The sequence below is a fragment of the Lissotriton helveticus genome, chromosome 6 (genome assembly GCF_964261635.1).
Source record: "Lissotriton helveticus chromosome 6, aLisHel1.1, whole genome shotgun sequence".
Classification (NCBI taxonomy): domain Eukaryota; kingdom Metazoa; phylum Chordata; class Amphibia; order Caudata; family Salamandridae; genus Lissotriton; species Lissotriton helveticus.
In genome coordinates this window covers 1,155,285,787-1,155,306,708 of record NC_136067.1, presented here as the reverse complement: position 1 = coordinate 1,155,306,708, position 20,922 = coordinate 1,155,285,787, and the positions used below count along the sequence as shown (strand labels likewise).

The 20,922-nt window shown below is 44.9% G+C and overlaps 1 protein-coding gene across 2 annotated transcripts in view; it reads left to right on the top strand.

Annotated features, from left to right (window-relative positions):
* The window catches only part of LOC144763331 (uncharacterized), a 398,941-nt gene that overhangs the window by 283,161 nt on the left and 94,858 nt on the right, over nt 1–20,922 (top strand). For both annotated transcript variants that reach the window (XM_078648818.1, XM_078648817.1), the window contains exon 6: nt 5,319–5,417. In XM_078648818.1, the coding sequence (XP_078504944.1) occupies nt 5,319–5,417 (99 nt within the window). The remainder of the gene's footprint in view (nt 1–5,318; nt 5,418–20,922) is intronic.

Sequence of the window (20,922 nt, the reverse complement as noted above, 5' to 3'; positions counted from 1 at the left end):
TTAAAGAATATTTCTCCTACATTTTAGCTGGTTTGGGACTGTCTTAATTCTTCACTGATGCAGTGATGCCCCCCCTTATCCAGGGTGCATAAATGTAGAAGGCTTTGTATTGTGTGGTTGTTTTGCACCTCTTTTTTTCCATTTTAAGTGTTTCCTGGCTGCAGGTGTTCTGAGAGCCACTCTAGGTGGTGAGCATGTTAGCCACACACACAGTTCTATCAAACACATAACGATCTCACTTAAAGAAGTAAACAAGTGTGTTGCCGTGGGGGTAGTAGTGGTTGTGAGGTGGTGGCAATGGTGCAGGTGTTAATGCTAAGTTGGCAATGGTTGTAGTGGCTGCAACGGTGATGGTAATTGTCGTGATAACGCAGGTGATGGTAGTGGCAATAGTGGTGATCAGGTTTGGACTCGCACTGTTAGTGATGGTAATGGTGGTCGCATTGGTAATGGTACGGGGGGAGTAGTGAGGCTCTACATTGTCAGGATCCCAAAGGGCTATGCATTGACCCCGTATTTGTACTTTGCGTAAAACAAATGAGTGGTCAGGCAAGGGCATCAGCGGAGCCCCTGGGCACGTAGAATTAAAAATAAATGATATTGGTGTAGCAAGTATGTCACATGAGCTACCATGGTGAGGTAGAGCAGAACATGATAATGCTGTAGGCTGCAATGCAGCCCTTACAAGGCCAGTGAGGTGGAGCAGAACCCAGGACTTTAGCAGCCACGGCAACAAGTTGAGAACATTTTAGTAGGAGCCTCAGTGAAGCGGTGATCATAGCATATATTGGATAAATACTGCCTCTGTTGTGTCACAGACGTTTGCATGCTTTCTGTGTGGCCTGCTTTGTTACTGAGAATACATTTGTGTTGTACATTGCTACTCGGCATTGTAACAAGCCGTGAATCACAGGTATATTTCCCTATATTTCCGTGCATTCTTGCCTGTCATTATCCTGGTTCTCTTCCCTACATCATATGGTCCATATTTCCAATTTAAAGCACATTACAATGTAGCATTATTGTTGAAATTTGGGTTAATAGTTGAGGGGGGTGGAGCCCTACTGAAGCAGCAGCCACAACTTCGGTCTGGGTGAAGTAACACTCAAACCCCAAATTAACCTGTGCTTAACCATCTGGTAGCTTGGCACAAAGCAGTCTGGATTAATTTAGATGCAATCTGAAAATAATTTGTATCGCACTTCAACAGACTGGGGTTACATTATTGGTGAATGCTGGTTTTGGCTCTCAGCTCTGCCCATGAGGAGGTGTGTGTGTGTGTGTGTCGTGCACTAACCCACATAGGTTTTCCTGGTGCTTAAACAGCTAAGATTATCTAACATAAGTAAGACTTAACTGAATAGGAACATTTTCATTGTTACAGGCCAGGTGGTTGTTCAGGGCTGCAATGCTCAAAGGGAGATCATTCCTTTGCTTAGGAGTGATGTCTAAAAGACCATTCCACCAGTGCAACCTTTTTTCTCTCTCGAGCAATGGTGAACAGGAGATAGTGGTTTGAGAGTAGATAATAGGTTGGGATGTATTGCATCAAGGGACTCTTTAGGTCAGACTGGATTAGATCATAGAATATCCTGTGTAAAATGCATAAAGCCTTCATATGCACACATTGTTCAACAGTGAGCCAATGTAAAGAGCTGCATGTATTAGAGCTCAGGTCAGATTTGTGCAGCGTGTAAAGCCGCTATACAGCACGATTCTGAATGAGCTGCAGTTTGAATAGTAAATATCCTGGGAGGCCCAAATGAACAACTGTTGCTATAGTGTAATTGAGATAAAACCAGAGTAGATACCACCGTTGACTGTTTGATTGGTGGAATGAAAGTAAAAATGTTCGACCCTAGGCATGCGTAATATCAAGAAACCTGATTTGGCAATAAATATGTTCACAACAAAAGCAATCTCAAGTGATGGTGACTCCCTACCCCTTAGTTTTCTTATCAGCTGCTGGAGTGGTCCCCAACTTTATTGTCAACTATTCGTGTTTCCATTCTACATGATCTTTTCCAAGAGCAGCTCAGTTTTACCCGTATTGAGTTTTAGCAGGTTAGAGTTTATCAGTTACTCTGTGGCCATAAGACCCTTCTTCAGTATTCGCACTGAGAGGGGGTCCGGATGATCTAATGTATTGATATGAGTTTTGTTACTATATGAAAGTGGCTTACCCCCAAGGGATGTGATCACTTGAGACAAGGACTGATATAAATAGTGAAAAGTAATGGATATAAGGAGTATGCTTGGGGGGATGCCACACTAAATCTGTGCCTTCTCTCAGAGGTATGTTGCCAGAGATAGCATTTGAGCACAGTCTGTCAGTAAAGAGTTAAATAACACAAAGGCAGAGCTCTGCAGCCCAGTCTCACTCAGATGGTCGACCAAAATGGCATGGTCTATCATATTGAACACGACTGAAAGGTCTAACATAGTTAGTGCCACCGTGTCTCAATTATCTTGCATCTGACGGATTTCTTGTAATGCTAACAGGAGGGCTGATTTAGTCCCTCGACCTGTTTGTTATTGATCTAAAACATTGGCTTCTTGGAGGAACTTGGACAGTTTTGACGCTTCAACCTTCTACAAGATTTTAGTGAAAGCTGGCAGTAATTAGCGGAGTCATCAAGCTTAAGATTGGCTATTGAATTATCATTTATTTTCTGCCCTAAAGGGTAGAAATGGTGCACAGCGTTTCCTGTTACCAGATGGGAGAAAAAAAGCACCATATTTCCTGCGGGACAAAAGCTTTGTAGTGTGTTGTTGAATTGAAGCACAACAGGTTATTGCAACTCTATAAAACATGGGGGCATATTACCAACAAGTAGCGATATTTATCGCTAAATAGGCTTAGCGACGATTTTTTTATCGCTGAGCATCGCCGGAATTTATCGCTGAGATAACGTGCTGTTAGCAACGTTTATCTCCAAAGCGAGACATTTTCCGGCGATAGCGGTGAAATGCGTGAATATCGCTGAGAATACAGCGATATTCACGCATTAGCGACGAAATGCTCTTAGCCATGTTATCCACCTCCCATTGGATAACATAGCTAAGAACATGGGCAGGTGTTAGTATTTGGAGATATTCGCGCTTAGTGTGAATATTTCCATCGCTACGCCTGCCTTGCTAATAGGCGATAGCGATGTTAGCGACTGTTTTCAGTCGCTAACAGTTTGGGTACGCCCACTTTGCATGTCATTAGCGATAAATATCGCTAACATGCAAAGCGGGCCCCAAACCGCTTGCTATCACCTAAAAGCTGTCGCTAACTGCTGTTAGCGACAGCTTGCTAATAGGCCGATAGGGAATTTTCGCCGCTTTAGCGGCCGTTTTCGGCCGCTAAGCGGCGATAATTCTATCGCCACCCTTGATAATATGCCCCATAGTTTGTGTGCATTTTTGCGCAGCAGAGTTTTGCCAAAAACAGGTGTTATTATTACTCAATTTGCTGGTAATTTATTGCTAAAACATAGAAGGATAAAAGCGTGATTTGGCAATGCCGGGATTCAAGCCTGTGACTTCTGACCTGCAAATCATGTCAGAAGTCAGTAACAAACACTTAACTTGCTGAGCCACTTGATAGCCAAAAGAAAGTGATGAAAGTGATAAGGGTGCTATTTCTAAATCTGGGTGTAGGCACCACAGCCATTTATTTATTAATTACATGAAACTTAGAAGAGTGGGAAAGGTGCGAATAAGAGAAAAGGCAACGGACACAAATGTAAGGAAAAGTTGTGAGCTAGTTAGCAGCATAACAACAAATACAGATGTGCTCGTAAAAGTTTTCGCTGTGTGTTTAAGATAGAACAGTTTGCTACGCAGGCTGTCTTTGTCACTTATTTACGAGAAAAGAGGACCCGATGTTAGGAGCAACACCTGTAGCTGCTCCGACATTGACATCAGGGCTCCGCTCTGACCTTTGTTTATTAAAGCTTAGCATGACTGATTATCTGAACGCTTTCATGCTGTATGCAAGAACTGGCACAGTGTAACTTACTGAACTGCAAAAAGGTGTTTCCTTGCAATTGTTTTTCTCTACGATCATTACAATTCATCTCTGGAATAGCAGTAGAGGTCTATTTCTGTCCACATAATGGCCGTTTAATGAGTATCTGTGCAGTAGAGTCCGCTGCTATTTACAATTGTGTTCTTCCATTGTCAAATAAGTAAATAGAAGTTCCCTTCACAAATGGCATACACAAGATATTTCAGCAGAAAAAAGTACTTGTTAAATGGGATTAGGCTCTGATCACCTCTTATTTTATTTTCAAAGACATGTTTTTTCCAGAGCAGATGTCAGACCTATTGTCTCTGGCGTTCGAGCAAGCAGTACGGATGCTATACAGTGCATACCATATGGTTTCACATCTTGAACACTAACAGGCACATGCATCAAAGGATTTTGCGATCGCAAACGGTGCGAATCGCAAAAATCGGCCGTTTGCGATTGCAAAATCTGCTTTTGGAATGCATGAAGGGTGAAGGCCCTCGCAATTTGAGAATTCGCAAATATTTGTGAATTCTCAAATTGCGATTGCATTTAAGAAATCGCATTTAGCAATTCCTTAAATGCAATGCACGAACTTTAAAAAAGTGTGATTTCGCAATTAGGGGGAGCCTCATGGTAATTTGCGAAAACCTAGAAAAATGCACTTTTGTGCATTTTTCAAAGTTTCATGTTGTGTACACACATGCCCTTAGGGCATGTGTGTGCACAACATATGTGCACAGATTGATTTCAGGGGTGCAACAGGGTGTCCTGGACACCCCTGCACCCTTGAAATCGCATTCTCAATTTGCAATTCGCTAATTGCTAATCGCAAATTGAGAATGTCTTCCCATTCATTCCTATGGGCCTCTAGGCCCATAGGAATGAATGGGGAGGTATTCCTTAATTGCGACTCGCAATTTGCGACTCGTAATTAAGGAATATTAAGAAATCGCAATTTTTTTAGCGATTTCTTGATGCATTGCATTTTGCGATTCCTTAATTGCGATTCCTTAATTTTCGCAATTAAGGAATCGCAACAAGCAATATTGATGCATGTGCCTGCAAATGAAGTAAAGTAGATATTCAAGCCACACAAGAAGTCTTATTTGTTTCTATGGCTACTGCTGTCCTTAGAAATGTTGTCTGAAAGAGTAGTGCAGGTTGGTTCCATCGTCCCTGTCTGCTCCTGCTAATGGCCTTTGCTGACCTATTACCAGGTAACGGATTTGCTCAAAGACATCTTTTCCTGAAACGACTGTCTCAAGCAGTATATCCTATTGCTCTTACTGAAATGTTATTCAACCTTTTATGACAGATCATGCTGTTTTTTCATTCATCATTAAAGAAGAGGAAGCCACCTGCTGTTTGGACAATCAAAATCATAAGAAAAGAGAAAATACCAATGGGCTACCAGGTCAGGACACACACATTATCTTTTTATGAATGTATGTTAGTTTTTTCAAAGCTGTGAAACAATGGAGAGCTGGATACTGAAGAAAGGTTGGAGACTATTTGAGATCTTTTGGTATCAAACTCGATGCTTTTAATTAAAGCGGTTTTTTTTGGCTCTAATTAAGATTTTTCTATCATATAAACAAGATACAAACACAATGCCATCAATTGTCTCATACAGTAGGATATTTCACGTTTGCAGTACAATATCAGTAACACTCCTGTACCAATTCCATCCCCACAGCTGCCTGAAATGTGACACTATACATCACGATGCACTTGGTCAGATCTGGATTCGATAGTTAGAAACTGTGAGTGGACCACACATGTCAAAGGCGTGAGGGTAGTGGCAGTTCCTCGGCATAGAATTCCAGCTGTTCTTTGTAGTAGATCATATCAGTTTTCCACTGTTTGGCCTTTGGTGCCTATCGTTTCCCCCAGTGCATGGCCGCCCTTCGTTTTCGAACAGTAACGCCACTGGTACAAACATACCTTCAGCCTGTTGCTGCTTTTTTGGCTAGTCCGAATAAGCACATCTGGGGGATGCAGCCCACCTGTTCCATCACCATGGTAGACAAGTCTCGCACCACCTGTGTCCAGTATCCCTGGATATTATCCCATCTGCTTCTGTGGCCTTACATCTCAAGCAGGTCGCTCCTCTTCTCAAACCATATCGGAACAGTCTAACAGTAATACATCTGCTGTAAGTACCTGAAATGGATAATTTGCAGGTTACAATTTGACGTGAGCATACCTGTCAGCATACAACAAAAAACCCAATCCTCTGGTGTCAGTGGAGTGTCAAGGATATTATTCCATTTGTCCAAAGCTGTGGTTTGGGTTAATGCCCATGACTTTGAGCCGCATTGTACAATCTTGTAATGAGGTTCCTGCGTGTGGTACTACTGAGTAGTATTTGTAGTGCTCTAAGTGCAGGTATTTCTGCGGGGAAGAGGGATTTAGCGCTGTCATGGCCGCCCGGAGACAATATTATATGAAGGACAATAGTGGTGTCTGGCATTGTTTGTGTGAGATGGCTTCTATGAAGGACAATAGTGGTGTCTGGCGTTGTTTGTGTGAGATGGCATCTATGAAGGGCAATAGTGGTGTCTGGCGTTGTTTGTGTGAGATGGCTTCTATGAAGGAAATTAGTGGTGTCTGGCGTTGTTTGTGTGAGATGGCTTCTATGAAGGACAATAGTGGTGTCTGGCGTTGTTTGTGTGAGATGGCTTCTATGAAGAACAATAGTGGTGTCTGGCGTTGTTTGTGTGAGATGGCTTCTATGAAGGACAATAGTGGTGTCTGGCGTTGTTTGTGTGAGATGGCTTCTATGAAGGACAATAGTGGTGTCTGGTGTTGTTTGTGTGAGATGGCTTCTATGAAGGACAATAGTGGTGTCTGGCGTTGTTTGTGTGAGATGTCTTCTATGAAGGACATTAGTGGTGCCTGGCGTTGTTTGTGTGAGATGTCTTCTAAGACAATACATTTCCCTTCTGAGTACTTATCCCCCATTTTTTTTAACCCCTCCTTGTCAAACATGGTAAGTGCTCCGGGGTCGTGCGTGACTGAAATGGAGGGTTAAACCGCAGGGTGCATACAAAGGGAGTTTTTGTGCTCACACTCCCAGTGCTCTCCAAGCTCTCGTGGTGCAGTGAATGGTGTTAATTTCCAGTCATGACTTCTCAGTGACTGTGTGGCAACTTAGCAGTTAGTGGAATAGGGTGTGCATCAACAGCCTCAACTGCCATGTGTCATGTATAGGCGTGTGGATTATACCAATAATGCATGAACTAAGCCTGGGCACACAAAATATAACTGTAAATCTGGTGCACTAACCCCCCCTTGCTGGGTGGAGGGAGTGTCAGAGTGTTCCAGCTAATCCTAGGTTGTTTTCTCGCCCAGGCTAGTGTTATTGGGTGTGATCGCACAGTTTTAAAGAAGTACTGTGGTAAAACTAAAGGTATGTTGTTGAAAAGGTATAGAAATTTGGGGAACACTATCATCTTCATAACTGCCACCCTATGTGCCAGTAGCAGGGGCATTCTGCACCATCTAGCAATTGTTCCCCCAATTTCAACACCGCTCTTTCATAATTTTCACGAACCACCCAATCTGGGTCTCTATGAATTCAGATACCAAAATACTTTACAAGGCCTGTTGCTCTATTCTAGGGAAAATTCCAGTGAGTGGGGCTGTGTGTTTGGGGTCGGGGGAGTATAACAGACTTTGCCCAATTGATGTTTAGGCCGAAGTATCACTCAAAACTAATCTACTCCCTTATTACTGGCACCCAATGTGCTTTGGGGCTGCGGATGTACAGTACCATGTCATCCGTGTATAGTGAAATACTGATAGGCCACAAGGTGAAGCGCTGTGTGAAAGCTGCATGTCTCTGGTGGATCACACTCACTAGGGGCTAGAAAGTGAGCGCAAATAATATTAGAGACAGAGGGTTCCCCTTGCGTGTATCTCTGTGTATTTGCAGCACCTCCAACGTGTGCCCATTAATGCACACCCAGGCTAGTGGGTCAGGTATAGCATGCTTATCCACCTTTGGAAAGCCTGGGGCATCCTCATGCGATTCAGGATTGTGAACATGTATGTTCAACTCAATGGAATCAAAGGCCTTAGTAGCACCAACGTGACGGCCGCCACCTCCTTAGCAGGGTCAAGCTGGTGCAGTAATGGGAACAGCGTGTACAGATTATGCGCTGTTGAACAAGGGGGTATAAAACAGATTTACCAGGTGAAGCCTAGAAGCCTGTATTTTCACCAGTATTTTGGCATCTATATTTATCAACGAGAGTGGGCGATATGACTTGCAGTGCTCAGGCTATTTATCAGATTTTAATAATGCAATGATCAAGGCTTCGTAGAGGGAAGTAGGCAATAACTGCATAGGGTGTGCTTCCTCATACATCGCATGTACGTTCAGTGCCAGTAGGTCCGCAAACTCTTTATAAAACTTGGGTATTGGGTTATTTAGGCCTGGTGCCTTCCTATTGGGGAGTGACCGTATGGCATCTTTTACCTCATCTTTTGTAATTGGCTGCCCAAAATATTCCCACTGTTCAGGGGATAGCCATAGTAGAACCACGTTGTCCAAATATTCGGCAATCTCTACCTCCATGGCCGAGTCACAGGTAGCTTATAGGTGGGTGTAGAAGTCAGAAAAAGCAGATAGTATGGCTAGTCTGCTATATCGGTCTTCACCCCCAAGGTCAGTGATTTTGACAATGTATGTTTGTGCCCAGGTTGTCTTCAGCTTATTGGGCAGACTCCGCCTGGACGGCCCCCGCTTCACATACGCCCTCACCACATATCGCAGAGAAAGGTAGCACCTTCCCGAAACACCTGGTTGAGCAAGGCAGTGGCATGAAATATCCATGTAAATTGTGTGGGGATATGTGTAGGATTTGAGACCACAAACTTTACTGGTGCTTGATCTGATAGCATTCTAGGGAGATGCCGTACCTCCACCGTCCAGGCACTCTCTTCCCAGGTTGCCAGCCAGTAATCCAGGCTGGACCGCAAGCCATGCACCGGGGAGGTAAATGTACCCTCCGTGCATCGCAGTTTGGTAGTCTCCACAGGTCCTCCAGCCCACGCTCCTTTATCCCCTCGCATAGGACTCTGGTAAGTGTGCTTACCATACCAATCTGCAGTCGCCAACCAATCTAGTTGTGGATCGAAGTATGCGTTGGGATCGCCAACCCACAGGATGGTGGACAGGTGAAGGGAGTGCAACCGGTTCCAGAGCTGACTACAAAAATCAGGTTTATCAATATTGGGTCTATAGGAGTTTACTAGAGTCACTAAGGTGCCACACAAACTGCACTGTACTATTACGTAACGACCTCGATCATCTGTTTCAGAGTGAATGACTTGAAATTGCATACCTTCTGTAACTAAAATGAGTACTCCTCTTGAGTATTGAAGAGTAAGAGGCCAAATGAGTCATTGCCCATCAGGGACCCACAGCATTCTCTGTATTCAGTGGCATAACAAAACTTGAGGGCTTCCTAAAAAGTACATGCATGGCCCCCCCACTCCCGACCTGGTCCATGGCTCTCAGGCCAAAGACCTGTCTGAATGGTGTGTTAGGTGTATCTCTTGTAGGACTGCAATTTGTATGTGATGCCGATCCAGGTAAGCAAGTACCTGTTGTGTTTAGCGGGGTTGTTAAGCCCTTCACTTTCCAGGTTTAAAGGGCTATACATATGGGAAGCTGGTACATGGTACCATGTTTCGATTGATAGGCACTCTGCATGGTGTGTCCAGCAATACATGATTTCTCAAAGATTCTCCGGATTCACTTCAGCACCCCAATCATGTGAAAGGCATCCCCACATCCTGGGAACAGAATGCACATAACTGTAAACCAAAAATTACAATATCTAGTGTCTGCTGGTGTAACACATAAGAAAAAAATACAGGGTGTAGCCTCGTAGTGGTAGCCAGTTATCCAAGTGGGTAGAGGTGGCTGGAAGTCATGTCAGTTTACCAGCCATTCAAAGAGGCATGTGGAGCGCAGGCCCAGCATCATATAGAAGAGTTTCTGAGCCATCGACCCGGTACCAGATCAGCGTTAGATATTCAGTAGCACTACAAACATTTCACCTGGCGTAGTGAGAACCCTGGCCGTTGTGTTCCACAACCACAGAACTTCCATGGTATACCACGCAAAGCAGACATCCTCATGTCACAGTACCCCTCTGAGTAATCAATAGCAACAGGTGCGGGAGGAACTGCAACCAAGAAGCACTACCCATCTCCATATCCTCAGTTGTCAACTTCGGTGTTCAGTTGTTCGTGATGTTTTGCAGAAAGTTTTAAAGTTTTTTGAGGAACTCCATCACTGCCTTGGGTATTGTGAAGATTGCTGTAGCTCCTCAGTGGTCTGCATGCAGGCTGGCTGGGTAAAGCATTGTGTAAGGCATTTCCTCCTTGTGCAACCTCTTTTTGAAAGGTGAAAATTCTTTACGGGGTGCTTGCACTGCCGCGGTGAAGTCCGGGAAGAATGCCACACTATTCCCCTGGTAGTAGAAGTGTGGTCAAAAGCACAGCTGCACCCCTGGCCGACGCATCTAGCTTGTGGTCAGAGACTTCCTCCTGTGATGCCTTGGAGCTCACCTCACCTCAAACATGAGCTGCGACTGACTCCTATCCATTTTCTTACACAAAAACTCCTCGGGTCTACAGTAGCGCACAATCATGCATAACAGAAATGAAGGATTAGAGTCTCACAAATTCCCCGAATAGGAGAAAATCCGTTTCTGGACGAATACCCTCATCCACCATAGGTGGCATGCTTCATCATATGGGGTTCTCCTCCCAGTGGGAAACCTAGTCCCACTGAGGGCTACAACTCCTTCACTGTGAGGTAGGAGCTCTTGGATGTTTTTCTGAGTACTAGAAACCTATTCAGGATGCTAAAATCCCATATGTGAATCTCAGGTGTGGTGAGAGCGCAGCGCAACAGAAGTAAATCCATGAATTTGCAGTGGTGAGATTAAAACTACCTAGTGAGGGCAAAAAACTCTTTATTCGCTTGCTCACACTGGTAGGATTAAAAGGCCGTGCAATTAGCAGTATTGATTTAAAACTGCTATATATCAAAAATTGTCAACATGTTTCATCCTGGATGATCTTTACTAAGTATCTAGGCTTTCTTCAGAACCCGACTAAGAATAAAGCTGCTGCTAGTGCTGAAAGTGACGGAAAAAAAAGATACACAACCAGTAATCCTTTGTTTTGTTAATTGGTCTTACTGGAGCTATCTGTATGAGTGAGACAAAGAACTGAGAACCGCAACAATTCAAACCACAATCCATCATTTTACAATGTAATACATGTTGCCAATGCTGGATTGATACTATGTCCATATGCGGCAAGTGTTTATACGTATATGAAGAAATACACCTAGCCAAGGATATTGGATAAGTAACCACACCTCTACCTGGCAACAGCTCAGGGAAAGGGGCCCGCTCTGGAAGAAACAAGATCATGTGTCACACATTAGAAACTTTAAATGTGGGCACTGATCTATTCAATTCATTAAGCTTTATTTCGATTTTTGTGAGTTAAAAAAATCATAAAAGCTACAAACAAGGATAAAATCATGCGTAAAATACACAAAAATAACATAGCATGTATGACGAGATACGTAAATTCAATTATTAAGAACATATTCAGATTTTCCTTTTTACATACATGTGTATCAGACTCAACAGTTATTTAAGAACTAAATTCAATCTGGTGCGGAATAATAACACATGGTAGACAGAGTCCCCTTTCACCAAATGTTTTTGTTCGATACTCTGAGGTCAGGGTAAAAATCAAACAAGTCCCAAGTGGAAATAGGGCCATCTCCAGGTTTTGGCTGAAGAAATCTTAAATAGGGGACAATGTTCCTGTATTTAAACCTAATTAAAATCAGGTCTCCCGGAATGTCTTTGGGCGACATGCCTAGCCACTCCACCCTCCTGACGCTCAGGATTCCGCCATCTAGGGCAGGCGGTAGCGGTCTGTTGTTGTTAAGCCAAAAAATGGCTTTATTCAGCAGATCCTCGCTCGTTTCGAGTTTGCCCTGACTAAGTTCAGGGACCCCGGAGAGAACAGTCACGTAGGGGGCAGCTTCAGGGGGTAAATTAATTCGGTGCCTTCTTACTTGAGGAAAACCTAGGAGCTTTGTAAGGGTCACAGGGGGGCTTAGAAGTGACATTACGGCCCCTTGGAATGGGTATGCTCAAAGAAGAGTCAGTTGTTCGTGTTTTCCTCTGTTCAATGGATTTAGCCTTGTCAGGGTTGGTAGAAAGCGTGGGACGTGAGGAAACAGCAGTATTTATAGTTGATGGGTAAATCCTTTTTACTATTTTTTCAACACTGGTCAACCTGTCTCCTTAGGTCATTAATTTTAGTGACCAGGGGTGATAAAGCTGCATTCAACAATCGCTCAATTTGGGCCAGTAGAGTCGATTGGAGGGGGAGAACAGAGTCAATTAATGTGGTCCCCGCGTTATATGGCGTTGATACAGTTGGATTAGCGGGGGAAAATGAGGAGCTACAGCACATTTGATCGACATTTAAAGGAATCTCCTCGTTGTTCCATTTGCTGGGTGTCTCCCGGGACAGTGTGTTTGCTTGAAACAGGATTATTTGGGGGGATAAGGGTACATCCTGGGTAGTACAGTTAGTGGGGTCACTATCTCTCCCTACTGACGGGGGAGTTGATATATCAGGGGCATAGTTTGTGCCACACACGGCATTAAGCTCCTCCCAGATAGACATAGTGATTGGACTACAAAGGCCCGATGACAACACAGGGCAGTTCGAACACAATAATGAATAGGGAAATATGTCTCTGTACCTCCTCTTATGATGGGGCTGAGTGGGGTGGCCCGCCCCGTCCTCCTCAGGTCCTCTGAGGGCCACAGAGGGCCCGCCCTTTGCCCGGGCTCCGCCCCGGGCGCTCCCGCGCGCGACTCGCGAGGCGAGAGGTTCTCCTCGCCTTTACCCGCGCCTCCGGGCGCTCCGCTGACGTCACCCGCCCGCCGGGGCTCCTGGGGGATGTAGTCCCTTGCCCTCGCGGCGGTCAGAGTACTGTCACTACGGGTACAACAGCCGTTCCCCTCACGGCAATGGTATATGGCAGCTGGTCCTCCCAAATGCTTCCCCCTCCTCACTGGCAGCTTCCCGCCGAGCTTCCCCGGGCACTGATCTATAAGCGAGTGTGTTCGTGTAAGACAGACAATTACAGACAACAGTGTGAGGGAACCTTTAAAAACCATGCACTCGTAAAAGTATAAGAGTGCTATAAGTTGTAGTTCGCAATTTATGAGAACAAAATGTATATATAAATCGTCTGCACATCACTGATGGACTGGAGTGTGTCAGAACTGTTTCAGAGCCATCGCGATGTAGGTCATGTGTAGATACTACATGTGGCTGCCATTTGTTTGTCACAATCGAATTATTTACGCTGTATCCCCTTGTCACTACTGTTTATAACGTAGTGAGTACTACAGGACTGACTGCTACCGCGATCTAGGTGATGTGTTAATGCTGCATGTGGCTACCATCTGTATGCCAAAAATCTAATTAGTTCCACGAGTGCAGGGTTTTTAAAGGTTTCCTCACACTATTGCCTGTAATTTTCTGTCTTACACCAACATACTCGCTTATAGATAAGTGCCAACATTTAAAGTTTCTAATGTATGACACATGATCTTGTTTCTTCCAGAGCGGGCCCCTTTCCCTGAGCTGTTGCCAGGTAGAGGTGTGGCCACTTATCCAATGTCCTTGGGTAAGTGTATTTCTTCATATACGTATAAACATGTGCCGCATTTGGACATAGTGTCAATCCGGCTTGGGCAACATGTATTACATTGTAAAATGATGGATTGTGGTTTGACTTGTTGCGGTTCTCTGTTTTTTGTCTCACTCATACAGCTACATCCAGTAAGACCAATCATCAAAACAAAGGATTACTGGTTGTGTATCTTTTCTTTATTTTCGTCACTTTGAGCACTAGCAGCAGCTTTATTCTTAGTCTGGCCCTGAAGAAAGCCTAGATACTTAGTAAAGATCATCCAGGCTGAAACATGTCGACCGTTTTTGAAATATAGCAGTTTTAAATCAATACTGCTAATTGCACTGCCTTTTAATCCTACCAGTGTGAGCAAGCGAATAAAGAGTTGTTTGCCATCACTAGGTAGTTTTAATCTCACCACTGCAAATTCACGTATTTACTTCTGTTGCGCTGCACTCTCACCACACCTGAGATTCACTTATGGGATTTTAGCATCCTGAATAGGTTTCTAGTACTCAGAAAAACCTCCCAGAGCTCCTACCTCACAGTGAGGGAGTTGTAGCCCTCAGTGGGACAAGGTTTCCCACTGGGAGGAGAAACCCATATGATGAAGCATGCCACCTATGGTGGGTGAGGGTATTCGTCCTGAAAGGGATTTTCCCCTGTTTGGGGATTTGGTGAGACTCTATTCCTTCATTTCTGTTATGCATGAGTGCGGGCTACTGTAGACCCGAGGAGTTTTTGTATTATAATTGTATTGTACTAGGGGATTCTCTCCCCCCGTTTTTGTGCCATTCCTATCCATTTTCCCCATTGTGGCCAGCATGTGCAGTTCAGTATTCTTAGAGGCAGGGGTGGCGTATGTCTCACATTCAGTCCAGTAGAACACGCCACAAATGCCTCTGGCCAGAAGGCACCACAGCGCTGGCACGCAATGCACACTTAACGTGAACACTGCTAAGCGCGCAGTGTAGAGAGTAGTGCTATATCATATAGGAATGGTGTTCCCCGAGTCTATCCAGTGCTTCCTACTAGTGGCAGGCTTTGGCAGGGTGCACGGTTTCGCGAAGTCACCAGTGCTCTGTGTACATCATTTCGTTGTTATAGGCAGGTAGTGGGAGCAGGACATGTAATTTCAGCACAGGTCATCTCTTCCTGATCACTGCAGCATTTGTATTTAGTGCTATATCATAGTTGTCCCAGCCCTTTCCTCTCCGTCTTGCAGCTTGTTAATGTGTCCGATCACATAGAGCAGTGAGAGCAGAGTATACAATTTCAGCACACAGCACCTCTTCTTGATCCCTGCAGTGCCTGTAGTTTGTGCTATATCACAATTGTCTCAACAGCAGCTGTTATTGGTAATCATTGCATGTGACAATCAAAGAAAAGAAAAACTCTATTTCGAAATGCTTTCCCACAATCAGAACTAAACAATCATCACCCATTCGACTTCCTCCACATTTTCGTTCATTTGCCCCCTTGCCAGCAGAGTCTGTTCCCTTGTGTAGAGGGTGATGTTCAAATATTTCCCCAGTGAGCGTTCTATATACCCCATATTTAGTACCACTTCCGGTAGCATCCCCTGTGTTCAAAGACAGCTTTTTCAACCAACATTCACCAGTCCATATCTGCCTCCATTTATCTAATGTCGGTGAATCTAGTGCTCCCCACCTTCGGGATATATGCGCTTTGCAGTTGCCATCCCCAGAGTCGCCCAAATATGCTCAGTGCGGGTCATGTCCGTCGCCTCACACACATTGAGGAGGCACAATCTAGGCTATGGAGAAGGGTCTTTCCCACATACTTGTAACTCCGACAATACTGCCTCCCAATACTGATGGATTACCAGACATTCCCATAATATATGATAGAACGTACCCACCTGAGTACATGTTATGTGTTATGTTATGTTAAAAGCTCTTATAGAGCGCACTTACACCCAACGGTTTCATGGCGCTAGTGGCATAATCGGTAACAGTGGGCATTTTCCCTTTTCCCCATTTTAACCAACGTGTCACAGGAGTAAAACGTTCTGTCGAGTACTTTGAGCTACATCAGCCTAAGTCACATTGTGATAGCAGTTTCTCAAGGTCGGAAAGTGCTTCTTGCCATTTCTCGTCTTCTAGGTCCCCTAAATCTGTTTGCCACTGTGAGCGGAGTTGCATGAGGGCGTCTGGTAAATTATTAATTATTTTTTTACATGTCATGGAGATGGCTCTGCGAGTAATGTAGTCTGTGAGTAGTCTGTCTTCCAGAGGGAATCCTTCTGGCAGTTCTTGGTCAGATAGGATAGCTGCTGTCAGCGCCTGTTGTATTTGTAGGTATCTGAATGTTTCAGTTCCTCACATTTCATATTCTTTTTGTAGTTCTGTGAATGAGAGTATTTTTCCCTTGGCCCACAGATCACCCTCCCTTGAAATGCTGATGGTGTCCCATTTGTTAAATCCCGAATAGGAGCTGAGTTTTCCCTAGCCTCTCTGCCTCCTAAAGGGGAGTAGCCTGCATCACTTTATTATACCATCTCAGTTTGCTTATCACTCTATGCCATAGTGAGATTATTTGTGCTGGCCAGTCAGGTGTTGATGATTTGGATTCGTGTATAGGGTGGTTTTATAGCCCCCAGACACATAAGCCAACTGTCCATGCGACATGACGGTTCATCATGGGGGTGGTGCACCCATTGATTTATGACCGCCAGTAATATGCTCGGATATCAGGTAGCGCAATTCCCCCATCGTACCATCCCCGGGCCAGTTCGTGAACCGCTATATGTGGGGGCTGCCTGTCCTGTAGCAGCGTCCTAATTTCCCCTTCTATCATGTTGAAGTAGGTCTCAGGAACTCTGTATGGCGTATTTTGTAAGGTGTAGAGAAATAGGGGTAGTGCCATCATTTTGTAGAGGGCCGCATGGCCCATTAGGGACAGTGGCAGGGATCTCCAATGTTGCACGTCACTTTGTAGGCTTGTAATTGGGCCCATGAGATTGTGTGTGTAGAAGAGGTCAGGATCGGCCCTCTGTCACTACTGTTGCTTCGCAATTCGGCGGCAAGATTGGGCCGGGTCTGTGCAATAAATATATTATTGATTTTTACCAATTTATAGAGTATCCTGTGTATCTACCAAAGTTGGTGTAGATTAGGAGTATTATATCAATGGAAACCCGAGGAGATGCAACATAGACGAGAACATCATCTGCATAAAGGGATATTCTATCTTCTCACCCTTCCGTCTGTTATAGTCCACAGGCCAGTGGGTCCCCACGAATCCAAATTGCCAAGAGCTCTAGAACAATGGCAAATAATATAGGTGACAGGGGGCATCCCGTCTGAGAGAAAAAGTTTGTGAAATATGTCAATTTACCACCACTTGCGCCAGTGGCTCTGCATAGAACAGGCTGATCCACGCCATAAAATTGGACCTCATTCCTATGCGTTCTAGAACTGCAAACATATAGGGCCATTCGATGGTGTTGAAGGCCATGCAGGTATCTAAGGACAATATAGCTGCATTTCCTTTAATCGTGTCCCTGCGCCCCTCCACTCTGTGGAGGCGAAGCAGGTTAAGGACCATAAAGCACCACGACATTAACCCTGATTTATCAGGATGTCCCAGTTTGGTCACGACCTGAAGCAACCGTGCTGCGAGTATTTTGGCTAATATTTTGACCTCAGCGATAAGCAGGTTAATGGGGCGGTAGGAGCTCCTGTTCTCTACTGGTTTCCCCATTTAGTTGATCACTACAATGGAGGCAAATCTTTGGTCTTGAGTTAGGCTGCCCACTGCTTAAATAAGGTACATTTGTCATAAGTGTGGGGTTACTTTGGTAGCTGTCAGTATATACAATTCTATGGGTAGGCCGTTTGGCCCCATCGCCTTCCCCGATTGTATACTGCGGATTGCTGTAGCGATTTCGTCTTCTGTGAGGTCAGCTTCAAATAACTGTTGCTCCTCCAAGGAGAGCCTTGGCATTGGCAGATCGACCAAGAAGCCTCTAGACACCTCGGCCGTGGCCAGGGCGGCAGGGGAATATAGATCTGTGAAATAGGCCGTGAAGTTATCCGCTATTTCTTGTAGGTCCCTCAGTGTTGCGTCACCTATTTTTAGTGTAGTCGCCCAGCGATTTGCCTGTTCTCTCCGGTCAAGCCACGCAAGGAGTTTTCCCACCCTATTTCCGAGTGCATATATTTAGTATTGTCTCTCAAGATGTTTTGCCCTGGCCGTCTTTTAGTAGATTATTGTATTCCTGTCGCTTAACATCCTGTGTATTTTTGGTGATTCATCTGGGGTGAATGTAAGATTTAGTTTGTAGGTGAGTAGGTCTTTCTCAAGCGCTTTAAGGTGTTACTTCTATTCTTTTTATGACCTATTGTTAGTGAGAGTGCTTGTTGCTTTATTACTGTTTTGAAGGCCTCCCAAAGCACCTGAGGCAAGTCCACTGACCCAGCGTTGTCTTTAAAATAGTTATCAGTGGATTTGATGAGACCTGCTCTGATACTCAGGACCTTCAGGTGCTATAGGTTTAGTGAGATTGACTTGCGCATGCATGGTGTCCCTAAGCTGTAGCATGCCCAAATCGGGGAGTGGCCTTAGATACCTCTTGCTAAATGCTGTGCCTCTTTAAAGTTGTGCGATTGGTCAGCCAGTGTTATAATGTGATCTACTCAGGAGAGACTGTTGTGAGCCCTAGAGTGGAATGTGTATTGCAGTGTAAGGGGTTGAGTCTGTGCCATACATCTACCAATCCGAAAGCGGCCATAAAGTTAGCCAGGTGGGTTCTGGAGTGAGGAGAGCCTCTGGGAGGGGGGGGGGTGGTCTTTCTGGTCACAGAGCAACATATTGAAGTCACCGCCTGTTACCCGGTCGCCCTCTGGTAGATCTATTACTATTTTGCTCATATCTGCGAGAGTGGTCCTGTGTAGAGCTGGGGGGACATACACCAACATAACATTGAAACATCTTCCCTCCCAGCTGCCTGTTATGGCTGCGAAGTGGCCCTGTTCATCTATGCGGGTTTGGTCTATGACAAAGGGGAAGCTCTTGCATAAGAGTATGCCTATTCCTCGAGAGTTGAAGTAAAGCCAGATTGTGCAATTAATTAGTCTATACCTCGACCGGACGTTTATGGATTCGTTTGTCCTGACCAGAGTGCGATCCATGCTTAGAGCACAGTTTTCCTCGTTCCCACTACCGCCAGATGACATGGCTGCACTAACTTTCCTACTCCAGTCACAAACGGGAGCGCATATGGTTTCCAGGTTGTACGGACTCTGTGTAGCGGCCCTTCCTGCTTCGGACGCGAGGGTCCGTGCGACATGGGAAACTGATCTGGGTGGTACTATCACGGACGTCCAATGGACTGCCTGTTGCCGCGCCACTAAAGATGTATCCGTCAACAGTAGGCATAAGCTAATACATTTTAAATTTTTGAGGCGCCTATACTTCACGCCGGCGCTGGCCCACAAAATCGACCCAGCCAGACCTCATTACTGCCCTAAATGCAAAGCCCCACATGCTGATTTTTCACATCTCACATGGACTTGTCCAAAACTACACAACTACTGGCTACAGGTACACCGCATCTTGGGCGACATTTTAGAGTGCGAGCTGCAGCCCAGACCAGAGATTGCGCTACTTGGGTATGTCGCTGAGTTCCCCCGTGCCACGCGGAAACTTGCTGCCATAGGTTTCTTGCTCGCAAAACGGGAAATTGCTTTACTCTGGGGGTCCAGACGAACCCCCGATTCCAAGACATGGTTGAGCAGCCTTGCCCAATGCAATACCAATAGTGTGGAATACTCCACGCAGGTCCCAACAGCTTCGCTCCCAGTCGACATATGGGGCCCATATCGACAGTATGTTAGCAAGATAACGCGGGCTACACACTCCCAAGCTGCTAGCTCTATTGTCCCAGAAGGGGTGGGCTAGATATTTCTAGTAGGACAGTCGAGCGCTGCCTATTGCGTTCTGAAGGGCTTAGCGTGAACACACTGTTGGAAAGGGGTAGACGTGAGCTGCTGATTCCAGAATGTATGCTGGTTGGGAACGGGATGTTTTTCTCCTCTGTTACCTTGCCTATTTTGCCCCGATTGAAAATATTGCATTACCCAAGTCTTTTCATTTGTCGTTCCATCAACCCTCGTCTGCCTATGCCAGTGCTGCTACCACCTTGCTCGTAATTGATGTGTTGCTTGTCGCTCTCTCTGTCACGAAGGCTTATTCATTTTTGTTATGTTTGAAAAAGGTTATATCTCTTTGCATTGACTTTCCACACGTGCGATTTTCATTACGATCTGGAAAAAGGAAAATAAGAGTTCTAGAATGTTTTGCAATGCTTATAATATTATTGGTCTCGTCCTCCACTTACTTATTTTGTATAATGACCACTTACGTTTTCATTGTAATCAGTTTACTATGTGATTGTATGCTTGCACGGACCAATCTGATGCTAATAAAGAGATTTAATTAGTCTATACCTCCACCTGTCGAGTGCTTTATGTGTTCCCGTCTAAGTGGGTTTCTTGAAGGACAACATCCGGTAAGTGTCTCTTTATATATTAGAGCACAATTCCAATTTTTATTTTGTCTCCTAGCCCGTTCACAATCCAGGAGAACAGTTAGAGTGCCGTCTCCATTATCCTACCTTAGGTATGTTGATTTGTCATGGTCTTCTTGAGAGTGAGTTGGAACTGGCCTCACGTGTCTGACAAGCATTTGCTGCCCAGCTTTAAAGTGTAGTTGATCAGACAGTCTTTGTCGGTCAGTGAGGCACAATAAGTTTAGGGTTGAATGTTGGTCTGCTTTAGATTTGTAGGTGAAAGCATTCAGTTGTGGGTCGTTGCTGATACAACAGTAAACATAAATATTTCCCGGAACCTGAAAATCTCCCACCTCCACCCCCCACCCTGCCTCCCTGAATGCCGGTATTTGAATTCCTGCCCCCTCAACTTTGCAGAGTGCCTGTCGCCCTCCCATCCCTTGCTATCTTGGGTGTGGACCGACTAGTCCTGCCCGCAATCCCCCAAAACGTATAGTATTAAGGCATGGTATGAATATATTACAGTGATTGTTCCATCGTCCTCTTGTTATGGATGCCTCGTCACAGTGTTCTGTATACTGGAGATGTATCCAAACGTTTCAGGCCAGACTTTAGGAGTAC